Genomic DNA, 15,774 nt, shown 5'->3' with positions numbered 1-15,774 from the left:
ATTTTCCAAAGTCTTTGTTTTCATTAGACCTCACTAGCCTTTGTGGAAAAGGAACCTTTGGTGAAGGTCTTGAGAATGGTTGAGCTTGTGACAGAGGTTCAAACTGCTTGTCTAGTGATGGTGTGATCAACCGTTGAGGGAAAGGTACTTGTGGCCTTTGGGAACTTCTTGGAGAAATGGAATTGAGTTCTTGTGATCTTCTATTATTCTTCTCCTCAATTCTAAGCATGTCCTTCTTCAGAAGTTCTTCATGATTCTTTCCCTTTCTCAACTCAATATCATTACAAATCTCACTAGATTTTGTTTGCAAATGAGGGGGATCTTCTTTGAACCATTTTGAAACTATGCTCTCAATCCTTGCCCCCAAATGTTTCAACTCCTCATTCTGTGACTTCTGAATTTTGGCATTCTTAGGTGGTTGAACTACATTTTGTTTAACAGGCTCTCTTGTATATATGGCTTGTACTTCTTGAATTTCTGAGGGAGATTCCATCCAACTTTTTCTCGAACATCCATGGAGGTTCAATGCCACTTGATCAATTAATGTATAAGCTTCTTCTATACTCTTGTCCATAAAAGACCCTCCAACTGATGAATCTAACAAACACTTATCTAAAAAAGAAATCCCCCTATAGAATATGTGTAGAATCAACCATTTCTCTAAACCATGATGAGGGCACTGTCTTTGTAGACTCTTGAATCTGTCCCATGCTTCAAATATTGATTCTCCATGTGCCTGAGCAAAATTTATGATGCAACTCCTCGTGTAGATTGTTCTGCTTGGAGGAAAAAAATGATTCAGAAATTACTGCTCCAATTATTCCCAACTTGTGATGCTTTGAGGATGGAGAGAATATAACCAAGTCCTTGCTTGATCTTTGATGCTAAAAGGAAATGCCATCAACCGAACTGTATCTGCTGATACTCCTTCACAATTCACCATATCACAAAGCTCTAGAAATGTCTCAAGGTGTAGATAAGGACTTTCTGATGCTTCTCCTCCAAATTTGTGACCTTGTATCATGGAAATTAACTCTGGGTCTAGTTGGAAACTTTCTGCTTCAATATGAGGCTACACAATAGGAGATAAAAATATTGCAGAAATGGGTGCAGAGAAACCTCTTAAGGCCCTGCTTGACATGTTAGTGCTCATGGATATCAAAAAAAAATTATGAGAAAAAACAAAAATGAAGAATTAAAGACAAGAAATAAAATGCTATATGAAAAACAAGAAAGACAATGCAAAATTTAAATTGCAAGGAAAAAAATGCAATGCCTTTTTTGGATTATGTATATAGAAAACAAATTGCAATATAAAATGGAAAAACACAAACTATTCACAAGTCTAGGTTAACTAAATTGCTAATCTACTAATCTTAATGCAAACAGTCCCCGGCAACTACGCCAAAAACTTGTTACGCTTCCGCAAGTGCACGGATTTGTCATCAGTAATAAAAATATCGATCTCACAGGGACTGGCTATAAGCACTAGCAATCGCTCACTTATGGTTAGCTAGACTACCAACGGTCTTGATCAGGCTAAGGGAAAAGAGAGGTCGAGGGAGAGAGTCAAGAGTCGCAAGTCGAAATATTACTTGGTGATGAGGAGTTCTAGGGGGTCGGTTTCGTCGTGGTAGTATTGATGTGTCTCGATTTGCCTTATTCTCGCTGTCCTTATTCCTGCTATTACCGGAAGCTAAGTGGGTATTCTCAAGAGCGAGGATAGAGTAATGCCCTAAGAAGTCCTGTCACGGTTTACCCCTGTCACTAGGGCACCTCGGCTAATCTTGAGGACATAACTCTAATTGGTAGATTAAGAATGGTGATTAGAGCTAAGCCTAGTCTCTCGCTCCCTTGGGGAGAATTTGCCTTCCTCTCAAGGAGCTATCCTAGATGTCCGTGAACGGGTTACTCCTGTCACTAGGGCCCCTCGGGTGTACAATCTAATGGTAATCCTCTACGAGGCTGACAAGTCCTTTACAATCAAAAGTAAGCAATTAACGATTGAAACAAAGCATGAAAGTTCATCCAGCAAGTACAAACACAATTCGAGTCTTACATCAATCCGTACCACGATTACTCCCTAATCCCATAACAAGGGGATCTACTCCATGAATGCTAGAGAGATATCCGAAAACATAGTATAGACAAACATATAATTCTCAGCAAGTAAAAAGGGATATGCTTATCAGGTGTCGAAGAGCGGCCTTCGTATCCAACTCTCAGCTTCTGGAGTCGATGTGGTGGTGGAGGTTCGCTAAACGGCGATCCCAAGCGGCGTAGAATTGCTCCAAGACCTGTTTCTTCCTGACGGCTTGCCTCCTCTTTGGCAAAGAGGGTTAAAACCATTATATAGACTTAGGGTTGGCCGCGGTGGCACAGTCGTGTAAGGGAGGCATGGTCATTCCCTTCTTCGGTTCGGTGCGTGGCTGCACGACCGTGTAGAATTGCGCGGCCATGTAGCCCTTGGGCTCTATCTCCTAGGGCACGACCGTGCAGGGGTGCACGACCGTGCAAGTCTCCTTCTCTGTCTGGGGTGGCATGGCCGTGCAGGGTTGCATGACCGTGTGCTCTCCCTCTCCTGTTTGGCCACACGGTTGTGCAGGGTTGCACGGTTGTGTCATTTGGTTGGTTACGGTGCATCAATGTCCTCCGTTCAAGCTCTGAAAATCTTTCCTGTCAACATAAAACCAAACAAAGAGCAGATATCCGAACAAAACAATAGATATGATGAATACAAGATAAAAGATGCGATCATGTGAAGAATATATGTGCATCAGTCACGTGAATGTGCGCTAAAACATGCGTAAAAGATCATAATATTTGTGCACATCACTTGCTGACCCTGTTCCTGCTCCTCTATCGCCGCCCAATGAAACTGTACACCTATTGTTGCCGGTGCACTTGTTGCTGCTAGCGTCTCCGGCCATGACCCTACTACCAGCAGACAACTGGGCAACCGTCGATCAGCAGTGGTTGTAGTTCAATTTCTGCCGCCACCCATGGCTATCGCCCAGCCCACTGGAAGCCGGCCAGCTTCCCTTCTTCGACTACATCGAAGTGTTGCTCACGTTGGAGAACCTCATGTTCTGTCATCGCCGCCAGTTCCGTAGAAGGTGATGTCTCACTGGAAATTTTGTTCCAGTGAAAGCTATTGCCACTGGAACCATCTTTCGTCACATTTCTGAAGAAGAAGAGGACAATGTCACATAATTAACAATATCATGATCAAAGACAAAATTCAAAACAATGTCAAATCTGTCATATCATTGGACATACTGGAAATCAATACTCCAAAAGATTTGATTGGTAATATACTCAAATTAAATTTCAAATTTTTCTTAGAATTAGACATATTGATATTCAATATCCTAGATGATTTGACTCAAATTTTATTGATAGTCCTGCAGCTTCAAGACAACCAACCGCTTCACAAGTCTATCCTAAAGTCCTCTTGTCTGTGCCCACTCGTGGTAAACCCCAGAGTTTGCATCTACTGAATGGTATATTGGCACTGTATCAACTCATCATGTCAGATCATATTATAATATACTTACAGACATAATGTCGTATTATGGCTCAAATACGGTCAAGTAGGCGATGGTTCAAGTTTAAAATTGCTTATCTTAGAAACACATATATTTATTCACTTGAATTTTTCACATGCGCAATGTCTTTCATGTTTCATCTATTACTAAAAATTTACTCTCCCCACATTAGCTTTATCTTGATAACAATGTCATTTTTGAATTTTATCATAATCATTATCTTATAAAAGATAGAGAAGCAAATTCTATTGTATTTTATGGGAGAATAAAAAATGGCCTCTACTATCTTCAAAGTTCTTCAATCAAAGCTTTTGTTGGTGAACGTATAAATAAACCAGTTTGGCATGCTCGACTTGGTCATCCTTTTCGCATTGTTCAATCAATCATCAATAGATATGGTTTACCTACTTCCTTTACCTCCTCTCCATCTCATTCATGTAGGGCATGTATGGAATCTAAAAATCATAAGCTACATTTCTCTTCATCTGATCATATTTCTAATTTTTCACTTGAAATAATTCATTCATATGTTTGGGGCCCTGTACCTATTTTGTCTAATAAATGTTTTCAATATTATATTAGCTTCATTGATTATTTTAGTAAATATAATTGACTCTATCTTGTTGGACCCCATGGTTGTTTTGACGTGATTAACCAAGTTAGGTTGGGTCATGTTTGATTTTGATCCCTGTGTCTAAGTGTGCAAGAGCTTAGGAGCACAGGAAGTCAAGACGAAGACGCAGCTAGTGAGAAAGATGGCACGGGAAGGGAGCCAACGGGTTCGGTGCATCCAAGGGATAAAGTGCTGCTGAAGAGTACACCGGTGGATGAGAAGAACATCACGACGTTCGAGGGACGAAAAGCCAGAGAGGAAGCCTGCTCGAGGAGAAGTCCAAAAATTGGGTTCGGGTAAGCCCTATTTCGATTGGCCGCAATTACCCAAGCAATTGGAGCAATAGGAGAGCAAAAGGAGCTGAGCAAACCTGCTGGAGGCGTCCTCAACAAAGGTTGAAGGCGCCTCCGAGGCGTCCCATGCACCTTCTCCATCGTCAGCCCGAGGGCGCCCTCCATAAGCAAGGGAGGCACCATCCATAAGCAAGGGAGGGACCCTCCATGCCTATGGAGGGCGCCCTCGACCTGGCCAAAGTAGTCGTTGGCAGCAAATAAAGCCTTATCCGCTATTGTCTTGCTGGAGGCACCTTCCATCCACCTTAGAGGTGCCCTCAAGCTACGGATAGGATTTCCAAGAGTTATAAAATGGCCCCTGGAGCTAGGAAATAGAATAACAACTTGAGAACAACTATTGTAATCATTTCCTAGAGATTTTCTAAGCTTTTCAAAGAGTGTAAGAGGCTTCTCCGCCTACACAAAGGAGATATTTCTAGTAGAGCTTTGCAACCACCTTGGATTAACAACCACCTACGTTGTAACCAAGTCAAATCTGTTTGTCTCTTTATTTCTAAATAGTTGTTCATTTTAGTTTATTATAATTTTGATATTGCTACTGATCTTAGTTGGAAAAAGGAAAGGTTCTTGTTTTTCTTTTCAGACGTTGTGCCCTCTTGTCGGCCCTGCTGTGCCAACAAGTGGTATCAGAGCTCAACCGCCTCAGAATAACTAACCATCAACTAAAGCATCAAGATCAAGACGATGGCCGGTGCAAGCATTCACCCACCAAAATTCGAGGGAGACTTCACACAATAGAAACGCCCGATGGAGGTATTTTTCAAAACAGATTTTGAAATTCTGTTAATAATGAAATACGGTTTTATAGCACCTTCAGATCAGCACGGAGGCAAGAAAGAAGAATATTAGTGGATGAAGAAGGAGCATGCGGACTTTGTGGCGAATGGTAAAGCAGAGTTCCATCTGCTCAGCGTCCTTCCTCCCTAGGAGGTCAATCGAATCGGCAGCTACGACTCCGACAAAGATCTCTGGGAGAAGATTTTAGAACTTCACGAAGGCACCTCAAAAGCAAAGTTAACAAGGCGAGATATACTCCGAACCCAACTAACAAACCTGAGGATGAACAATGGAGAAAAGGTAGCGAAACTCCAAGCATGAATCAAGGAACTGATTACTCAATTAAACAATCTCGGAGAATCGGTAACAAATCGAGATTCAATTCGATATGCGCTCAACGCCTTCCCGAGAACTTCAGAATGGATGTCCTTAGTAAATGCATACTACATCTCTAAGGATCTTGAGGTAAGTACGCTAGAGAATTTATTTTCCACTTTTGAACTTCACGAATCTTGAATTGCAGATCCTAAAAATATAGAAAAGACAAATCTCAATGTTGCCCTAAAAGCAAAGATGGAAGATCAAGACTCCGATGCATCCATTGATGAAGTCGAAGCGGCTCACTGGTAAGAAAGTTCAATAAATTTATTAAATCTAATAAATTTAAATAACAGACGAGAAAGCATCTTCGAAATAGAAGGACTGCCCAATGCTACAATTGTAACAAAGAAGGGTGCATCAAAGATAACTGCCCAAAACTGAAAAACAAAGACAAGGAAAAGAATAAGAAGCCAGCTCGACCCAAACACAATCTCAAAGCCACATGGGATGAGTGGTCATCCTCCGAATATGAAATCGAAGCATACGCTGGACTAGCCCTAACAGCAATCCATCAAGAAGAAGATGAGACCAGTTCAGAGATGAGCATAGATGAAGGGGGAGGATCATCAGAAGAAAGCAGTGATAAAGGAGGAGCATAAAAAATTGAGGTAAATGAGGTATGTGCTCTATCTCCCAAGCAGCCCTTTAATTTTATTAAAATTCTTACTAAAGATCTAGTGAAATTAGAAAAGGAAAATGCTAAGTTAAAATTGAACTTAGCAAAGGCATGTCCTCTAGAATTGTATGATAATCTAAAATTAGAAAATGAAAAAATTAAAAATAAAAATTAAAAAATTGAAAAATGACCATGCATGCTTAAAACCAAATAACTTTCAAAAATCAAAACTTAGAATTTATGGTAGGCTAAATTGGTATATTAGACATCACCAGGGACAAATAAGGAGAGTTCCAAAAAATCATCTACCCCCCAAAGTTTTAGTTAATCCAGTAGGAAGGAACCTATATTGGGTTCCAAAATCATACTTAAATTAAAATATTTTTCTAAAGCTTTCAAAAAAGTTAAATGTTTAAATTCTTTAAAAGGCTTTGTCTAGAAGTGGTTGATGATCCAATAACCAAGAAAGCCAAGTACCTCGCCACAGCCTGGAAACTAATTTTTGAATTAAATATTTAATTGACAAACTGATAAGCTTGTGAAATTAATTAAGATAATGTTTTCAGTATTTGTCAATTTTTGGGAAACTCCATAACTTAGAAATTATTTTAAATTTCTTTTAATTATTTTATTAAATCATGTTTTTTCCTAAAACTTAAATTTCCATATTTTTACCCTATTTTTTTGATGTGATCGAAGGGGGAGGAATAGATACAAGTTTAGGGGGAGTAGGGGGAGTTAGAATTTTTTTAAATTCTAAATTCAAATCAGTTTGTTTCATACTTAGTGTTGCATTTCTTTTATTGCAAACTTTATACTTAAAATATTTTATTTGCAATTTCTTTTATTACTACTTGTTTGTTATTACCCTAACTTGAACTTGGGTTGATGCACATCAAAAACTGAGAGATTATTGGACCCCGTGGTTGTTTTGATGTGATCAACCAAGTTAGGTTGGGTCCTGTTTAGTTTTGATCCCTGTGTCTAAGTGTGCAGGAGCTTAGGAGCACAGGAAGTCGAATGAAAGATGTAGCTAGCGAGAAGGATGGTACGGGAAGGGAGTCGACGAGCTCGGTGCATCTGAGGGGCGAAGTGTTGTGGAAGAGTACACCGGTGGACGAGAAGAATGTACACGATGTTCAAGGGACGATAAGCTGGAGCGGAATCCTGCTCAAGGAGAATGCCAAAAATTAGATTCAGGCGAGCCCTATTTCGGTTGGCCGCAATCACTCAAGCGATCAGAGCAGCAGGAGAGCAAAAGGAGCTGAGCAAACCTGTTGGAGGTGCCCTCAACAAAGGTTGAAGGCGCCTCCGAGGCGTCCCATGCGCCTCTTCCATCTTCAGGTGGAGGTCGCCCTCCATAAGAAGGCACCCTCGACCTGGCCAAAGTAGCCGTTGGCAACGGATAAAGCCTTATCTGCTACTGCCTTGCTGGAGGTGCCTTCCATCCACCTTGGAGGTGCCCTCAAGCTACGGATAGGATTTTCAGGAGCTATAAAAAGGTCCCTAGAGCTAGGAAATAGAACAACAACTTGAGAACAACTACTGTAATCATTTCCTAGAGATTTTCTGAGCTTTTCAAAGAGTGTAAGAGGCTTCTCTGTTGGTTGCTACTCGGAATACCATCCTAGTTCCCCAGTACAAAAATTTATACAAGCATAGAACTATCCTAGCTACCCATGTGCTCTACTGAAGTTAAATTTGGATAGGAAATGATGCTTAACATTATTAATCCAAATTGTCCTTCAGAAGTTAAACTTGGATTGGAAACGATACTTAACATTTTTACTCCAACTTTAACCGATGTGATCTTCCTAAGTTAAACCAAATTACAGAAGTTATCAAATATCTATTTCAAAGATCGGCTTCCAAGTTAAACATGGCGAGGCACTAGGCCTTCTTGGGTATGAGATCATCCACCACTTCCGAGACAAAGCCTTTCAAAGAAATTGGATATTTAAATTCTTACAGTAAACTAGGTTTAACTATAGAGACTCAATGGAAACACAATATCAAAACATGAAATCGAACAATAAAATCGATAACCTAAAATCGTTAACCTCTTGTGTTTGGTTTTCCAAGATCTATACAAAAGGATGAACTAGTCATGATGCGGAAACAAAAACTAGTTATACCTTTTGTATCTTATAGACCTTTTGATCTTCTATTGTATTCCTCTCCTTCTCTTGGACGTTGTGTGGGCAACGATCTACCAAGATAAAATCCACCCAAGCCTTCTCGTCTTGCTTCCAAGTTTCGGCCACCAACAACCTCCAAATGATGATGAATTTTGGCCACCAACCAATCTCCAAGGGATGCTAGGAAACAATGCCTCCTTTCTCCTCTTCTTCTTTAAGCAAAATCCGGCCACCAAAGGAACTCCAAGAGATTGATGCCGCCGACCACCAAAGAAGAAGAGAAGGAGAATAAGAAGTGTCGTCCACAAGGAATAAGAGAGGAGGAATAGAAGATGTCTTTTCTTCAAGAGGCACACCCTCCCTCTCTTTTATAATCCTTGGTCTTGCCAAATAAGGAAAGTTTTAAACATAATTAAAACTTTCTTATTTTCTTTGCCTATGACTAAAAAGGAAAGTTTTAAAACAAAAATTAAAACTTTCTTTTCTTCTTGTCATGGCCGATCGCCCCTATTGATCCAAACAAGGAAAGTTTTAAACATGAAATTAAAACTTCCTTATTTGTTTCCGGTAAGAAAAATTTTTAAAATAAAAATTCCTCTTTTAAATCCCTTCATGGTTGGTTATAAAAGGAAAATTTTAGAAATTAAAATCTATTTTTTAAAACATGTGGATGATTACAAAAAAGAAAAGTTTTATCAAAAATTAAAATCTCTTCCTTTTAAACTACAAATAAGGAAAGACTAAAAATCTTTCTCTTAATCCTTTGTAGAAAGTTATAAAAAGAAAGATTTAAAATTTTTAAAACTCTCTTTTAAAATCATGACTCCCACAATAGGAAAGTTTTCAAAAATTTAAAACTCCCTCTTAATTTCAATGTGGTCAGCCACCCTTGCTTGGGCTCTAAGCTAGGCCAGCCACAACATACCTCCCATCTTGGTTTGGTTTGGACGACCCTAGCTTGGTCTCAAAGCTAGGCTTGGCCGGCCACTTCAAGATGGGTAAGAAATTATGCTTTAGGTGGATATAAGACTTTATAAATAAGAGGTTACAGTAGGGGCCTAGAGGAGGAATTGGTTTTGATCTCCCGATGAGCTTGAGCTTCCCGTGTTTGCCCTGAACACCCAACTCGAGTTCATCAATAATAACTCATACAACTAAAGAGTTATTATTGCACTTCTGCACCAATCCCATATTACAATATGAGCTCCTTCTTATCATGAGTATGTTAGTCTTCCTGTGTTTAAGATATCAAATGCCCACTAATTAAATGAGTTACTGACAACTCACTTAATTAATATCTATCTCCAAGAGTAGTACCACTCAACCTTATTGTCATGTCGGACTAAGTCCACCTGCAGGGTTTACATGACAATCTTTATGAGCTCCTCAAGGGGACATCATCAATCTAGATTAGTAGGACACAGTTTCATTCTATAATCAACAACACACCTTATAAATAATATCATTTCCCAACTTATCGGGCCTATTGATTTAACGAACTAAATCGCACCCTTTGATAAATTAAAGAAATAAATATTAAGTATACGTGCTTGTTATTATATCATGATTAAGAGTACACACTTCCATAATAACAGAGGTTTTGCTCTTTTGTGTAGTCAGTATAAAAAGAAACTACCTTTAATGGTCCTGCTCAATACACTCATAGTGTACTACTGTAATTTTATAGTCAAGATAAACTAATACCAAATTACACTACAACCACTCCAATGGTTTGTCCCATTCCATCTTGGTTGTGAGCTACTATTTATAATTTATAAGGAACTGATAATATGAACTTCTGTGTGTCTCCTCACATCATGTTATCTACAATATAAATTAAATGGATAACTACACTTAGCATAAATGTAGATATTTGATCAATGTGATTCTTATTTCATAATAAATGTTTACAGAAAGCTAGACTTTTAGTATACATTCTAACAATCTCCCACTTATACTAAAAGACTATGTTGCCTTAAACGCTACCATACATCTGATTCTCATCCACTCAACATGTCGATCAAAAGCTTTCGCTGAAAGGGCCTTAGTGAAAGGATCTGCCAGGTTATCTGCTGATGCAATCTTGGTGACAACAACTTCTCCTCGCTTTACAATGTCTCGTATCAGGTGGTACTTACGCCCAATGTGTTTACTCGCCTTATGGGCTCGTGGTTCCTTCGAGTTGCTACTGCACCGCTATTATCACAATAAATTGTGATGATTTTGGGTAAACCAGAAATCACATCTAAGTCCATCAAAAAGTTCCTGAGCCATACAGCTTCCTTGGCTGCCTCAGAGGTTGCCACATACTCAGCTTCCATGGTTGAGTCTGAAACGCATTTCTGCTTAACACTCTTCTATGCTATGGCTCCACCTCCTAAACTAAACACATAGCCTGATGTAGACTTACTATTGCCCCTATCTAATTGGAAGTCAGAATCTGTGTAACCCACAGGGAGCAAATCATCTGCTTGGTAAACCAGCATATAATCTCTAGTCCTTCTCGGGAACTTTAATATATGCTTTACGGCAGTCCAATGTCCCTTTCCTGGATTACTTTGATATCTGCTAACCATGCCCATGGAAAAATAAATATCTGATCTCGTGCATAACATACCATACATTAGGCTTCCTACAGCTAAAGCATAAGGAGCTGCCTTCATTTCTTCTATCTCTTTTGATGTCTTCGGAGACATCTCTTTAGATAAAGATACTCCATGTCGAAAAGGTAGAAAACCTTTCTTAGAGTCTTGCATGTTAAAACGAGCTAGGATAGTATCAATATATGAAGCTTGGGATAAACACAACATTCTTTTCTTGCGATCCCTTTTTACTTTGATCCCGAGAATATGTGTGCATTCTCCCAAGTCCTTCATATCAAATTGCTTGAACAACCATACCCTTACTTCCGACAACACTTTGATATTTTTCCAACTAACAAAATGTCATCTGCGTATAGTACAAGAAATACCACCACGTTTCCATCACACTTCTTGTATACACAAGACTCATCCGGATACTGAATAAATCCATAAGACTGGATTACTTCATTAAACCGAATGTTCCAAGACCTTGAAGCTTGCTTCAGTCCATAAATAGACTGATTGAGCTTACATACAAGATGTTCTTTGCCCTTTTCAATAAACCCCTCTGGGTTGCTTCATATGGATGTTTTCTTCAACACTTCCGTTAAGGAAAGCTGTCTTGATATCCATTTGCCAAATCTCATAATCCATATGAGCAGCAATAGATAAAAGTATCCAGATAGACTTAAGCATAGCTACTGGCAAAAAGGTTTCCTCATAATCGATTCTCTCTTTCTGAGTATACCCCTTTGCAACAAGCCTTGCTTTGAAGGTTTCCACCTTCCCGTCTGTCCCTTTTTTCCTTTTGTAGATCCATTTACATCCAATAATTTTTACACTATTTGATGGTTCTACTAGCTCCCAGACTTTGTTAGAATACATAGATTTTATTTCTGAATTCATTTTGGAGTGCTTCTTTATTTCTACTATTTGATGGTTGCATCTTTATTTTGGAGTGCTTCGTCATATGTTCGGGGATCAGGTTCATGTTTACCTGGGATCAGGTCCGAAGACTCTCCTAAAAATATGAATCTTCCAGGTTGCCTCACAACCCTCCCACTACGACGAGGCACTATCTGTAGTTGTGTATCAGTTGTGATACATGTTGCAGTTTCTTGTGATATTCATCTTGCAATGTTCGTACTAAAGTAAGCGTGTCCTCTCTCATTTCTTTTAGAACAATTTCACTCATGGGCTTGTGATTTATTACATAGTCCTCTTCTAAAAATCGGGCATTAGTGCTAACAATGACCTTCTGATCTTTAGAACTATAAAACAAACCACCTTTTATTCCTTTAGGATAACCTATAAATAGACGAACTTCTGTACGAGATTCCAACTTATCAGCATCTCCCTTCAGCACATGTGCTAGACTACCCCAAATTCGGGCATGACTCAGACTAGGCTTACGCCCATTCCATAATTCCGTGCGAGTATAGGGTACTAATTTAGAAGGTACCAAGTTCAGAATGTACACTGCCGTTTCTAAAGCATATCCCCAGAACGAATTTGGTAATTCTGAATAACTCATCATCGATCTAACCATTTCCATAAGAGTCTTATTCCTTCGTTCTGCCACACCATTCTGTTGGGGGTGTACCAGGTGCAGACAATTGGGATTGAATCCCAATCTCTGATAAGTAATTCCTAAACTCTCCTGAGAGGTACTCGCCACCACGATCATACCGTAGTTTCTTGATAATTTTGCCATGGCATTTCTCCACATCAGCCTTGTGCTCTTTGAACTTATCAAAGCACTCAGACTTGCGGTGCATCAAGTAAATGTATCCATATCTCGAATAATTATCTATAAAAGAGACAAAATATTCGAAACCACCTCTCGCCTGGATAGTCATAGGTCCACACAAATCAGAATGAACCAATTCCAATACATTTTTTGCTTTATACCCCTTAGCCTTATAAGGTCTCTTGGTCATTTTTCCTTCCAAGCAAGATTCGTAGGTTGGAAAGTTTTCCAACACTAATGAACCCAAGAGTCCATCGGCTATAAGCCTTTGAATCCTACTCAACACTACAACAAAAACTCTCATAGACATCGGTGGAACAACAACGGTTTTAAGCAAAAACCGATGTCTTTGAGTATTTTACACCGATTTTTCCAAAAATCGGTGTCTATGAGCGCAGATTTTCGTTCATAGACATCGGTTTTTTAAGCCGATGTCTATGAGCACCTTTTTTCGTTAATAGACATCGATTTTAACAGCGGTTTTTAAAACCCGGTGTCTATGATAAAATAAAATAATTTATTTTCCCCCCAATACTCCAAACCTAAACCTATATCGCGCCGTATACGGTCGTGACGCCACCACTTTCCTCCTCGCCGCAGGCCGTCCAACCATATCTCTCTCAGCTTCATCTTCCTCTTCCCCTTCTTAGATCGACGCCTCTTCCTCTCCCGATCAAGATTGACTCACGATGCATCTCCTCCACCTCCTTCCTTTGGGTAAGAAGAGGAACCCTTCTTCGTATTTCGAGAAAGGAGAGGTGACGAGTTGGTCTTGTTTTCTAGGGTTTCAGAATAGTAGCGGTGGAGGGAGGCAAGATGAAGATGACTAAGGGGAAAGGTGATACTAAGTTCCACCGATCCGATGAAGACGATCAAATCATGTCTTTTATTTCTAAATTCTGAGTTTGCAGTAACCTCACCGCTGCCCTCTTTCCTCTCTCTCCCTCTCCATCAAATTCCAAGTTTTCGATCTTCTTTTTTTCGAGGATCTCGACATCTCGTCACGGAGGAGACCAGAAAAGCGGAGCCCAACGCTGGCAGCGGTGGTGGCGGCGAAGGCAGCAGCCGACGAGGAAGAAGGAGAGCAGATTGTGTTGTTCGCTGTTGTCAGTGAATAGGGTTTGATTTCTTTATTTGCTCGCTCGCCCGCTCATTGTGCGACTGGGGGGAGGAGGAGGAGGTGACGGATCCGCTGGCGTTGGATGCCAAGTGCGCGCTCTCGATCGAGGAGACCGTCAAGGCGCTGCTGCAGGGCCTCGGAGAGAATCACGAGCGAGAAGGCCTCCGGAGGACGCCGCATCGCGTGGCCGAGGCCTTCCGACGAGGAACCAAAGGTTTGCGATCGTTTTATTGTAAATCTGCTGCTACTCCGTTGGTCCCCCCTCTTTTTTTTTCCATCCTTTTGCATTTCACACGATCTGTCGGTCATCTTCCGTTTCTTTAGTTTAGAAAACATAACCACTCGCTTTAGATATCTGCCATCGCTTTCCCAATATCCTTTATTTGGTGAGTAGATTGTTGTGTAGTTGTTAGCAACCAAAATGCTTTCTTTACAAGGATAAGTAGTTAGTAGTATGCTATGTTGACATCATAAGACAAAGCTGAGTAGTTTTTCTATTCCACTTTAGATAAGGAATGTTCTGCTTCTCTCTGCTTGGTAAAGAAATCTTCAGAACTTGTGTTATTTGGATTCACTATCCAAATCAAAAACTTCAATTCATACCCGAGAATAAAATCCATTTTATCAGCATTCTTATCCTACAATTTGCTCTGTTACTTGTGTTACAAATTACTGAATTACGAATGCACAAAAAGATCTGTAAGGAACTAGTGGCTTGTATTGGTGTATGGCATAGTTCAATCAATTTCTTCATTTGAGCCAATCTTTTCTGTAATAGGGTACAAACAAAAGGCGAAAGACATTGTGCAGGGTGCCTTATTTCCAGAAGCTGGACTGAATCCGGGAGTCAGCCATGCAAGAGGGGTTGGTGGGCTAGTGGTTGTTCACGACATCAACTTGTTTTCCTACTGTGAGTCTTGCTTGCTTCCATTTAGCATCAAGTGCCATGTTGGCTATGTGCCATCCGGAGGGCGTGTCGTCGGCCTGAGTAAGCTGTCGCGAGTTGCAGATGTATTTGCAAGGAGGTTTCAGGATCCTTTGCAAGGAGGTTTCAGGATCCTAAAAGACTAGCAAGTGAAGTTTGTGCAGCATTAACTCGGCCGGTGTTGCTGTCTCTCTTCAATGTTGGCACATTAAATTTAGCCATTTGTGTGACACCAATTTTACTCATTCGACCATATCAGATATGCAAAGTTGGGGAACAATTTTAGCTTCTTCCAGGTCTGGAGTTTTTAAGGAAGGGAAGAACTCTTTGTGGGATGATTTCACTTCTCTTCTGATACTAAGTGGGATTTTACAGTTTGTTAGTTTAGTTGTAGTTGTTTGGTCATACTTTAACATGTGACTGCTTTTTACAGTCCAAGGCTGAAGGAGCATATGAAGTATTGTATAAATCATCCAGAGGAAATGAGCAAACTTTCAAAGCTAAAAGCTCATATAACTAAGGTTAAAGGAATAATGATGGACAATATAAACAAGGTATGCTGTTGCTGGCCCCGTTACTAACAACTTAGCAAGTTGTAATAGCACTCTGTAAACATAAGTTTACTGCTTTAAAATGTGGTGGTTTTATGGATTTAATGCTGAGTGTTTGAGCTCAATTGTTAATGCTGAGTATTTGAGCACATACCTATACATGATTTAATGTTGAGTAATAGTGCTTGTTGTGCTACGTATACAAAATCCTACCTATAGGATTTGATGACAATGTGAGCTCTTATTTGGATTGGATGAGTACAAGAGGTTTGAGTTCATTCGAAACTGAGTTTTGACATGTTTAGTTTGCCTAAGGCGATCACAGTCGAGTCGAAGTGCCTTATGAGTCTGCTGAGTTTGGTTGAGGGGCGTTGCACTTTGGCCGAGTTAGGATTGGGTTAGTGCGAGATGGATGATGTT

At 40.0% G+C, this 15,774-nt stretch overlaps 1 protein-coding gene and 1 non-coding gene across 2 annotated transcripts; both read left to right on the top strand.

Annotated features, from left to right (window-relative positions):
* The first annotated feature begins 662 nt into the window (after positions 1-662).
* On the top strand, positions 663-768 carry LOC122030626. Its single transcript, XR_006125502.1, has one exon. It is a non-coding gene; the product is annotated as a small nucleolar RNA R71 (small nucleolar RNA).
* A 12,806-nt stretch (positions 769-13,574) lies between these two features.
* On the top strand, positions 13,575-14,949 carry LOC122029276 (GTP cyclohydrolase 1-like). Its single transcript, XM_042588209.1, has 3 exons — positions 13,575-13,596; positions 13,877-14,092; positions 14,657-14,949. The coding sequence occupies exons 1-3, from the start codon at positions 13,575-13,577 to the stop codon at positions 14,947-14,949; spliced, it is 531 nt and encodes a 176-aa protein (XP_042444143.1).
* The last annotated feature ends 825 nt before the right edge of the window (positions 14,950-15,774 follow it).

This window comes from Zingiber officinale, chromosome 10B, assembly GCF_018446385.1.
Source record: "Zingiber officinale cultivar Zhangliang chromosome 10B, Zo_v1.1, whole genome shotgun sequence".
In the NCBI taxonomy this organism is placed as follows: domain Eukaryota; kingdom Viridiplantae; phylum Streptophyta; class Magnoliopsida; order Zingiberales; family Zingiberaceae; genus Zingiber; species Zingiber officinale.
The sequence above is the reverse complement of the archived record's forward strand: the minus strand, read 5'-3'. Positions and strand labels throughout refer to the sequence as shown.

Excerpts from the sequence above, each read along its gene's own strand:
- LOC122029276 (XM_042588209.1), top strand. The coding sequence starts at position 13,575 with ATGAAGATGACTAAGGGGAAAG. Across the intron at positions 13,597-13,876 it reads GAAGATGACTAAGGGGAAAG|GGTTTGATTTCTTTATTTGC; the intron begins GTGATACTAAGT and ends GTCAGTGAATAG. Across the intron at positions 14,093-14,656 it reads CTTCCGACGAGGAACCAAAG|GGTACAAACAAAAGGCGAAA; the intron begins GTTTGCGATCGT and ends TTTCTGTAATAG.